Source organism: Pseudorasbora parva, chromosome 16 (assembly GCF_024679245.1).
Source record: "Pseudorasbora parva isolate DD20220531a chromosome 16, ASM2467924v1, whole genome shotgun sequence".
NCBI lineage: Eukaryota > Metazoa > Chordata > Actinopteri > Cypriniformes > Gobionidae > Pseudorasbora > Pseudorasbora parva.
In genome coordinates, this window is record NC_090187.1 from 38,447,916 (window position 1) to 38,459,618 (window position 11,703).

Consider the following 11,703-nt stretch of genomic DNA (forward strand, 5'->3'; position numbering starts at 1 on the left):
AAGTAACACATTACTTTTAAATTTACAGGAAAATAGGCTATCAGTGACTTTTTTAGCTGTAGCCTACAGGTGTGAATTTGCATTTCCTTTAGCCAGATACTTATTAATTTAACTTTTTGTGTGAAATGGCCATTACATTTGAAAAAGAAAAAAAGAAAACCCCAGCCCAGATGAGAAAAGTAATGCATTACTTTTCAAAAAAAGTAACCAATGTCATTAGTTACTTTTATGGAGTGCAGCAATATTGTAATGCAAAGTAACTGTTCCCAACCAGAAAGAAAGACGGACGGACGGACGGACGGACGGACATAGATAGATAGATAGATAGATAGATAGATAGATAGATAGATAGATAGATAGATAGATAGATAGATAGATAGATAGATAGATAGATAGATAAATAGATAGATAGATAGATAGATAGATAGATAGATAGATAGATAGATAGATAGATAGATAGATAGATAGATAGATATAATATCAAATATGCTAGGCTATATATTAACACATAGGCCTGCAGATGCGAAGACATTTTTAAATGGTAAACTGTCTGATACTCTCATGAAAAAAACAAACACACAAAAAAAACTAATATTTCGCCAACACATAGCGAAACAGCACGTCGGTGCCACACGCTGATGCGCATTGGTCGTCTTGTCTGGATCCTCCCGGAGCTCTTCCGGGTGTGGATAATCCACATTTCCTCCTGCCGACACGCATTCCCAAGAAAACATCCTGGACGGACCGAGCTGTGTGAGTGCACACCAAAGAATGAAACAGAACACTTGAGGTGGAAGACAGATTGTGAGCTTGAGATAGTGGACATGATGTTTGACGACCGACTGTGAACTGTGGAATATTTGAGATGTCAGACTCAGAGCATCATTTCCCACCATCATCCGTCAGACAGCTGTTGTTCACTTTTCGAGTTATTGCGCTTAGAGCTTCTTTACACTGACTCTTTTCGATATACAAGACATACATTAAGCGGATTAAATCGAGAAACAATATGTGGCTACAGTCTTTTGCTATCGCTCTTATTGTCTTTGCCCAGGTGAACGGAGAACTTACGCGTCCATCCTCAGCGATGGTATTGAATTCAACGTTACCTCCACAAGAAGATTCATCATCACATAATGAAACAGATACAGCGGTTGGATCTCGCATTTCTACCATTTTAAGGGATCTTCCTACCATCAAAAATATTTCTATTTTCATCTGCGTATTAACAACGATGCTTATCACGTGCCTTGTCGTAAAAATATTCAGGTAATATATATTGGCATATATTTAAATGGTGTTATTGTGTTAGTCTGAGTGCTTGTGCAGTCAAATCATATGTTGATCTTAAGAAAATGCAACTTTTGATTGAAAATGGCGTCAAATTTCGATTCATTTATAAATGTCTCTTTTCAGCCTACTTTAAGACAGAATTGGAAAAAAAACACACAATACACATTTGTGAATTTAAATTGGTCAATTTCAGAACATTCTGGGTTGGTAACGCCGACTCGTTTTCTTTCACTTAATCCTCTAACGGCTTTGAAAACAGATGGTTCGCCTCTTGGCTGGAAACCGAGTAGCCTACCCACCTATTCTTATATTTCGAATTAACGACTCTCGTGAGCCGGTCCTTTATAACGAATCTAAACAACACCAATAACTTTAGTGTTACTTGTTGTTGTTGTACTTAAAGCTCGTGAGACTAAAAACGAATGCAGTTGCAGAGTGGTCAATACGACAACATGTAATTAAAGATAGGCCCTATACGTTATAATTTTTGTTGTGGTATTTTCAACAAAATAAAGAAGAAGAAGAAAGAATATGTCATCACAGGTTTTGTTGTAATTTAATGCATTTCTTTAAATTTAATATAGCCAGGATCGTGATTGGATACAATTTATGTCACATTGTCACCTCTAAAAAAAAAAGTATGTTAAAAGTCTGTCCTTTAAAACACACCTTCTGAAACAATTGCATTATTTATATGCTATCATAAAACTCAAATGGCGACACACTGGAGGGAAATAAATGGCCTTTTAAAAAACTTCTCAAAGAGGCGTTAATAGAATCTGCATGAAACTTCCCATGACGTGAAACGGCTTCTCAAACAAGAACAAATGTTGGGCTGGAGATGTGGAATTTGTCCATTAGGGAATTCGTTTGATTGGATGGTTGTGATTTGATATTTCTGTGATCTCATGAGTGACAGGTTGACCTGTCCTTTGGCCAGTAAGTCATCAGAGAAGAGAAGAAATTAAAGATAATTCTGAATAAAGATGAATAATTTATAATATACTGCAATATTCCATAAAAACGAGAATTTAAGGATTCAGAATCATTAGATGAATCAGAATTTTCGATTGCTACTCGCCTAACAGGAAAACTTTCATATGCTATTGAACATGTCATAACCTCACTCACCATGTTCTCTCCAACCCTGAATGAATGAATAGGTCGGCAAAGAAGATCAGAAAAACGCGAAAGTATGACATCATCACAACTCCCGCCGAGCGCGTAGAGATGGCACCTTTAAATGAAGAAAACGACGAAGATGACGACTCGACTCTCTTCGATGTCAAGTACAGGTGAGTGCTTTACTACGACTCGTGCAATGACATAAACTCTGGGACTCTCTTATTAATGTTTGTCCACTTTTAGTAATTTAATTTGTCCTGCCTTACTTCTGCATGCTTGACGAAGAAACTGACATTTTAAAAACAATTTAGAGGGAAAGGGAATAATGGTTAAACTAGTGGCATGTGGGTCTTGCTCATATTTGATGTTTTCAAGTCTGTCTATCAAATACATTCAACCAGGAAAACAAGATTCTGTTTCTTTCCTGATGGCTGGCAATAAATACTAACTGCAGTGCAGCTTCATATTTTTTCCCCAGCAAACAATACATTTTAAATAACTTTGTAGCAACATAGTGGGAATTACAGGGAAATTGTGCTGAAAAATAGTACTGAAACAAAATTTGTCTCATTAGAATAAAGTAGATTATTAATGGAAAATGCCTCCCTAATGAATATTTAAACAGTTTGATATGGAAAAGTGTTTACATCCTTGTTGTTGTGGTAAGAGATGCACTCCAGTGTTTTCTTTTGACAGACTTATTGTTAATTTGTGTTGCTGTGCTTTAATAACATGGCACACTGCTATACTCTCACTAAATAAGACCAGTGTTTTAAAGCCCAGTAGTTGTTTATCGACTGTGGTGAGTGACCTCACGGGTCACAATGGAAATAGTTGTGTCATTTGGAGGTTTAGTGAGCGTCAAGAGTGGACTTCTCCCTTCCGTCCAATTGTTCTTTGACTGAGAACCTGCTTCCTTTTTGCCGGGCATGGCTCCCTGTTTATAAGGTTTTTATTGGCAGTGTGGCAAAAGTGTAAGGCAAACCAGTTTAGACCAGTTTGACAACTTTTTCTTATGCTTGAAACGTAATATTCTTTTTTTATTTACCTAATCCTCTTATTTAAATTCTTTGCTTTCTCATAGGTGAACTAAATCGTGCGCTCAGAATCACTGTTGAAGAGCTCTTTCAACGCCCACGGATACCCCTGCGTGTGAACACATCTTTTCAGGGAATGTGCTCCTTGCATCCTTTGATTTGATCCATTTCCTCGGAGCCATGAAACCTCGATGGAACATGACGACAAATTATATCAAGTGTTTTTTTGGTGTAGGCATCCGCTCTGACATTCCAAACCAACAAGAAATCTTAAGTTTTAAAAAAGCTTTTTTTTGGAAGCACAGAAAGATAATCCAAGATTGATGTAAAAGCCTTTTTTCTTTGCTCTAATGAAGGAGGCACTGAAGTTAGTCCTCCACAAATTAGTTATGGCTCTAATTATTGCACAATTATTGAATATTTTTCATTTATGCCCAAAAAAACATTCCTGTTGTTTGGTAGAAAGTCTGTAATTTAATATGCATAAGTTATCTTGAAAGTATGAGGCAGCTTGAACATTTATGTCAAGGTATAGCTTTTTCAAGTAAAAAAAAACCTTAAAAAAAACTAAAATGATGATCATATTAATTTAAAAATTCTACACACAGAGCTGAAATGTTAAGTTAATGACATTGTTTTACTTTTATTGATTTAGCTGCGCTTGAATCAACACAAAGTTTCAAATTAAAAAACAAGATATGACAATGTTATATGGATGTTTATACTCCAATACTGAAAATGTTTATCTGTTATCTGTACTATTATTTGTATATATTGTATGCAAATTATTCATCTGAAATAGTTTATTTTTTAGAAAAAAAGCATATTTTGATTTAATAAGAGTAATATGTTTCAAACATCCCTATATTTTAATGCGTGTACTAACCACTAATTGTGCATATTTACTGTATAAGGGTTGATTGTATGTGTAGAGGGTGTGTGCTGAGTTGAGTTGAGTTGAGTTGAGTTGGGAGAATACTGATTCCATGTTGCTGCTCTCTGAGGTTGAGGATTGTTTTTTATTGTCGCATATGCACACCTCCTTTTTTAATTAACTGTTTTTTACAGTGGAAAACTGCAGTGCCACACATCCTGAAGGGTTTAAACATATTTAGCTGTTATCGTTTTATCCCAGATTTAAAATATTTTTCAAATAATTTGAAATATTTTTCAAAAGTATTTTTTAAATATCTTAAAGCATATATTGATATTATACACTGCCTGGCAGATGCTTGAGTCTTTAAATGGATCATGATTACATTGATTATTATGTTTCTGTCATGTTATATGTATGGAATCAGTTCTTCTAACCATAATTGATGAAGTGTGTAGCTTTTCATTTCTTAAACAACCATGTAGGAAGACACATCAGAGCTGTATGCCAGGATGACAATGTCGAGATTCATCTGGCTCAAATTGTGAAAGAATGGTTGAGAGAGAGCATGAAGAATCATTTCCACATGAATTGGCTCCTCTGAGTCCAGTTCTTAAATTTATTGAAAGTCTTTGGGATGTGCTGGAAGAGACTTTATAGAGTGCTGGACTTTTTGGAATATGGCTGTGATGTCTTCCATGGTTGTTTAAGAAATGTAAAGCTACACAGTCCATCAATTAGGGTTGTTGCCAAATATATAATATAGAAACATAATAATCACTGCAATCATATACTCAAGTGTTTGCCTATTTAAATCCAAACAGTGATTTCTTTTCTGAAAAACTTTTCCTGAACTTCAGTGACTTTCTTATATTGATGCTCATACTAGATGTCAATGTGAAGGACTTAGGACATTTGTCCACCATCTAAGGGCCAATAAGAATTTAATTTTAATTTAAATTATGAAGATATTTTCTAGACTAGTCTAAATCTGAAGTTAAATATATGATTCTCTCAATTCTGTCTTTGCTCTAAAAAGCAAGACTGTCTTGTTTTCAATTGCCCAGTATTTCATTCAAATCTGTATTCATGCTTTGAAGTGAAGAAATAGGAAGTAAAATGTATTAACTGCAAACAATTGCTGAAGTGACTGCAAAACAGTTGAGATGAAGTGTTGTTTCTTCACTGTCTAAGGTTTTTCTCCTTAGTATTCTGCATTAATTGAACACGTCTTAAAATACATGCTTTAACCTTCTCCTGGTTTTGTCTGGCATGTTTGTTAGTCTGCACACTGGACAAAAAAAAAAAAAAAAAAAAATGATTTGTTATATCAACAACCATCTTTCTTTTCAGCAAAACTTTATGTCTGAGCTCATTTTAAATGTTTGTTTCTGAAGAGTATCAAATCGTAAATGTATTTTTCTTTGTTCTTGATTATTAAAATAAATACATTTCTGAATCCAATAAATAAAAATCTTAATCGAAAACAAGGTTTGTCAAATGTGTTGTTTAAAAAGGTTTTTTTTGCAAGATTTTATAACATTTAATTAATTACATTAAGCGTACTAGTATCTATTTTCATGCTACCAGTAGTTTATTTTTATTTTTATACTAGTATCTGTCCCATTTGGTGCTAGAACTTATTCAATAGCTACTAGTTCTTATGTATTATGCTTGTACTCATTAGATACTAGAACCTATTGAATATACACTAGCACTTGTTCATTAGATACTAGCACCTTTTAAATAGATAGCCTACTTGTTCATTAGATACTACTACTTATTTTGATGATGACTATAATAACTATTCTCGAAACACATTTGAAATTTTGTCATTTACTTGGGGGTTTGAGTCTGAATGTGAGTGAGTGATCTAAGATTCACCCCAAACTTGTTAACCAGTGACCTGCAACAGCCCACGCATGGAGCAACAAGCCAAACAAATGTTTAAATTTCCGGCCTTCCCTTTAGTTCCGTTTTAGTCAAATTTATATTACTTAGTCTAAAATCCTGTTTACACCCAGACTATACACCCAACTATAACGATATCAATAATGATATACCCAGATCAGGCATAACATTATGACTGTTGAAGTAAAAAACACTGATATTCTCTTCATCACAGCACCAGTTACGGGGTGAGATATATTAGGCAGCAAGTAAACATTGTGTCCTCAAAGTTAATGTGATAAATGCAGGAAAAATGGGCAAGCGTTAGGATTGGAGCGAGTTAGACAAGGGCCAAATTGTGCTGGCTAGACGACTGGGTCAGAACATCTCCAAAACTGCAGTTCTTGTGGGGTGTTCCCAGTCTGCAGTGGTCAGTATCTATCAAAAGTGGTCCAAGGAAGGAACAATGGTGAACCGGCGACAAATTCATGGGCGGCCATGGCTCACTGATGCACGTGGGGAGCGAAGGCTTACCCGGGGAATGCATGGCACCAAAATGCACTATGGGAAGAAGGCAAGCCGACAGAGGAAGTGTGATGCTTTGGGCAATGTTACTGGGAAACCTTGGGTCCTGCCATCCATGTGGATGTTACTTTGACACGTACCACCTCCCTAAGCATTGTTGCAGACCATGGAAACGGTATTCCCTGGTGGATGTGGCCTCTTTCAGCAGGATAATCACACAAAGCAAAAATGGTTCAGGAATGTTTGAGGAGCACAACGAGTTTGATGTGTTGACTTCGCTTCCAAATTCCCCAGATCTCAATCCAATTGAGCATCTTTGGGATGCACTGAAAAAACAAGTCCGATGTGTACGCTCTTGAACTCCAAGAAAGCACTATCAACACTTTTCCACGGAAAGCGACCGGCCGGAACTTTATTTTAAAATGTTTTAAATATGGATATTTTTTTTATGCAAACGCAACCATTTGCTTTAGAAGGCCTTTATTAACCTTCCAGAGCCGTGTGGAGCACATTATTTGATGGACAGATGCATTTTTATGGACTTCAAAAACGCTTTGAAAAAGTTTGATTAGCCAGGACTTGTGAAACTCTGATTGTGAAAGAAGAATGTCATATACACATAGGATGACGTGAGGGTGAGTAAATCATGGGCTAATTTAAATTTTTGGGTGAACTATCTCTTTAAAGAGCTCAAGCATTTAAAGTGGTAGATGACAAAACTCAACACACGCTTTGAGTAAACAGAATAATATCGTCCGCTGTGGACGCACCTCATTTCAGGGAACCAACGGTACGTCAATAACCAGAGATGTTCTTGATATAGTTAGGCCTATCTTTATAGCTATTGCTCATGGGGTGAACGGGCCTAACTCAACAAAAATAAATGCAAACATCTTGTTTTATTATTGATGGCCCTTTATTGGTTCACCTGCATATACTGTATCTATGGCTTGTCCTCTTAGTTTTTTATTACTTTGTTTTATAACTTTACAATCATGAACTGCAAGGTTCATATCAAATGAATTCTAGCATGCACTTCATGCAGGAGGCAAACACATTTTGTTCCACACAACACAAAACTGGCTTTAAAAATTCATTTGAAGGTTTATGTGGAACTTTGGTGTTAAATGAGCCCTCCATCCTTTGTGGCTGTTCCCTTTTGCCTGACATGAAAGGGCTTTTTTTCCTATGATAAAGTTTTGTAAAAAAAAAAAAAAAACCTAACTGGAATCATTCTACGGCTACAGCTATACTCCTCACGCGTTGGTAACCCACAAGACCTTAAAAAACAAGCATTTCCAGAAATGATCCATACAAGACATTACTCCACATATTTCTCACAAAATACCAGCTAAAATACTGTTATGTGGCTTGTCACAGATCATACAGGGAGTACAGAATTATTAGGCAAATTAGTATTTTGACCACATCATCCTCGTTATGCATGTTGTCTTACTCCAAGCTGTATAGGCTGGAAAGCCTACTACCAATTAAGCATATTAGGTGATGTGCATCTCTGTAATGAGAAGGGGTGTGGTCTAATGACATCAACACCCTATATCAGGTGTGCATAATTATTAGGCAACTTCCTTTCCTTTGGCAAAATGGGTCAAAAGAAGGACTTGATAGGCTCAGAAAAGTCAAAAATAGTGAGATATATTGCAGAGGGATGCAGCAGTCTTAAAATAGCCGAGCTTCTGAAGCGTGATCATCGAACAATCAAGCGTTTCATTCAAAATAGTCAACAGGGTCGCAAGAAGCGTGTGGAAAAACCAAGGCGCAAAATAACTGCCCGTGAACTGAGAAAAGTCAAGCGTGCAGCTGCCAAGATGCCACTTGCCACCAGTTTGGCCATATTTCAGAGCTGCAACATCACTGGAGTGCCCAAAAGCACAAGGTGTGCAATACTCAGAGACATGGCCACGGTAAGAAAGGCAGAAAGTCGACCACCACTGAACAAGACACACAAGCTGAAACGTCAAGACTGGGCCAAGAAATATCTCAAGACTGATTTTTCTAAGGTTTAATGGACTGATGAAATGAGAGTGAGTCTTGATGGGCCAGATGGATGGGCCCATGGCTGGATTGGTAAAGGGCAGAGAGCTCCAGTCCGACTCAGACGCCAGCAAGGTGGAGGTGGAGTACTGGTTTGGGCTGGTATCATCAAAGATGAGCTTGTGGGGCCTTTTCGGGTTGAGGATGGAGTCAAGCTCAACTCTCAGTCCTACTGCCAGTTTCTGGAAGACACCTTCTTCAAGCAGTGGTACAGGAAGAAGTCTGCATCCTTCAAGAAAAACATGATTTTCATGCAGGACAATGCTCCATCACACGCGTCCAAGTACTCCACAGCGTGGCTGGCAAGAAAGGGTATAAAAAAAGAAAATGTAATGATATGGCCTCCTTGTTCACCTGATCTGAACCCCATTGAGAACCTGTGGTCCATCATCAAATGTGCGATTTAAAAGGAGGGAAAACGGTACACCTCTCTGAATAGTGTCTGGGAGGCTGTGGTTGCTGCTGCACGCAATGTTGATGGTGAACAGATCAAAACACTGACAGAATCCATGAATGGCAGGCTTTTGAGTGTCCTTGCAAAGAAAGGTGGCTATAATGGTCACTGATTTGTTTTTGTTTGGTTTTTGAATGTCAGAAATGTATATTTGTGAATGTTGAGATGTTATATTGGTTTCACTGGTAAAAATAAATAATTGAAATGGGTATAAATTTGTTTTTTGTTAAGTTGCCTAATAATTATGCACAGTAATAGTCACCTGCACACACAGATATCCCCCTAAAATAGCTAAAACTAAAAACTAAAACTTCCAAAAATATTCAGCTTTGATATTAATGAGTTTTTTGTGTTCATTGAGAACATGGTTGTTGTTCAATAATAAAATTAATCCACAAAAATACAACTTGCCTAATAATTCTGCACTCCCTGTAAATTGTTGCACTTTTCCCAACTGGATTAATTTTGTGGCATCCCGTGCTAAAGTTGTTTTCTTCTTCCCGTCTCTCTTTTTCTTTAAAATCTATGATGCTTTATTAACGGCATCTCTTTCTTGTATGTTGCCTTAGCTCAGAGATCCAGAATACAACATGGATTTGACTAGGCAACAAGGATTTAACACAACCTGTCTCCGTTTTACTACAATGAAGACAAAGAAGCTCTCATCTCCATATAGCATCCAAGCTATTTTGGGTGTAGAGTTAATAGGGTCCCTAACCACACAGGTCATTCAATAAAAACAGAAACAAAAGGATCCCCCTTTCTCCTCGAAAAACCAGACACCGTGGTAATCATTAACACATGAAAGCAGGAAACATGGACATCTCCTTCCAGCGTCCTCCAAGATGTGGCCCGCAGTCAGTTGTAGCGTAATTAAGTTTAGTCATATTGGTTACAGACAGTTTCTCTTTTCTTTTAGTTTTTTTCAAAACACAGGGGTGCTTTTACGGATAAATGCGCTCATTATGTCGGATAGCCTGCTGACGTCCGCAGTGACACAATTATCTATTTTTAACTTAAATGGAGACATAATAAGAGCAACATGTAGTGCAGTGAATGCTTCATGTCAAAAACACGACAGATCACATGGTTCAAAACACGAGAAGCCTCTCTCCGGGTATATACAAAGAAATATTTCAAATACTTCACTAATTTTGTCCCTATTTCTTCGAAAACGTCCTCTCAGCCATATCAGGCCACATAGCAGACGTCGTCTAATTAAATTTGTCACAGATTGTTTTTGGAAAAACATGTTTTTTGGTCAATAAACAAGTGTCCGAAATAAAAGATTTTTAAAAAGCCTACTGATTTTGGTTTAATATACTTTAATATACCAGTTTTATACTTTAAGGCCAAGTTTCACAAACAGGGCTTAGATTAAGCCAGGATTAAACCTTAGTTTAGTTAGGAGCTTTTAAAAACATGCCTTGGTGTGTATGTTGCCACAAAACAATGGCACTGACAAATTTTAAGATATGTCAGTTTAAGTTGCTTTCAAGTTAAAACAGCTCAAGCATGCATTGTAGTCTGTGACTAGTTGAGTTAAGAGGAATGTGTATTACAGAGACCCTATTATGCCCCCTTTTAAAAGATGTAAAATAAGTCTCTGGTGTGTATACATCTGGAAAAAAGAAATCAATGTTAAGTGCTCTCTGATTTTTTTCCAGAGCTGTATGTGAAGTTTAGCTCAAAATACCCCACATATAATTTTTTTAGCATATTAAAATGGTCACTTTTTGAGGGTGAGCAGAAACGCGGCATTTGTGTAAATGAAAACGAGCGGCGACTATCTATAAATTGCTTGTGTGGGAAACATACCGGTGTCATGACAAATCCATTTGGGCACCAAAATCCAGAAGACCTCTGAGCGGGGGTGGGGGTCACATGGGTGCTGGATGGATGGCAGAGGCAGGCTAAATACACATAAATTGCGCACATATCAATTTAAAAAATGTCTTTGATTAATTGCCATTGAAAATATTTAATATGTTTACATATATTATAATGTAACTTGATTGAGTCAATAGCTGTTTTATTAACGATAAAACACGGATATGACTGCTTCACCCAAACAGTTCTCTCACTGCACATCATCACTTTTAGCAACATAAACATGTTTGCTTGTTCTTCTCACCATAAACTGTAAAACAAATATGGTCGTGTCCGTGACGTCACCCATAGGATTCCGAAGAGTAGTTCTGAAGCGTAAAGTAGAGCTGGAAAAAGGTAGAGCTGGCCGTTGCCATATTGTTCATTGAAGCTAGCACGAGAGAGGTTGAGTGACCAAGTGTGTTACCTGTATTCAGATAGCACATCCCATAGGTCAGCAGCACTGTCATAATACAAAATATTATAAGATATCTTTTTAACAGTAAAGTTTTTGGTTTTTTTCTCCTGCTGACCATGGTCCTGACAGTGACAGCGCTCATTTGTCAGTTTCGTCCTGTTCC

The 11,703-nt window shown here is 37.0% G+C and overlaps 2 protein-coding genes across 3 annotated transcripts in view; one reads left to right on the top strand and one right to left on the bottom strand.

Moving 5' to 3' along the window:
* The window catches only part of chd2 (chromodomain helicase DNA binding protein 2), a 53,671-nt gene extending 42,521 nt beyond the window's left edge, over window positions 1–11,150 (bottom strand). Inside the window, exon 1 of one of the 2 annotated variants that reach the window (XM_067418932.1) lies at window positions 11,072–11,150. The gene's annotated coding sequence lies outside the window, so the exon portion shown is untranslated. The remainder of the gene's footprint in view (window positions 1–11,071) is intronic. The other variant, XM_067418930.1, reaches the window with a different exon arrangement.
* fam174b (family with sequence similarity 174 member B) lies at window positions 487–2,592 on the top strand. The gene is made up of 2 exons (XM_067418929.1): window positions 487–1,269; window positions 2,457–2,592. The coding sequence occupies exons 1-2, from the start codon at window positions 1,010–1,012 to the stop codon at window positions 2,590–2,592; spliced, it is 396 nt and encodes a 131-aa protein (XP_067275030.1). The 5' UTR covers window positions 487–1,009.
* Window positions 11,151–11,703: the final 553 nt, after the last annotated feature.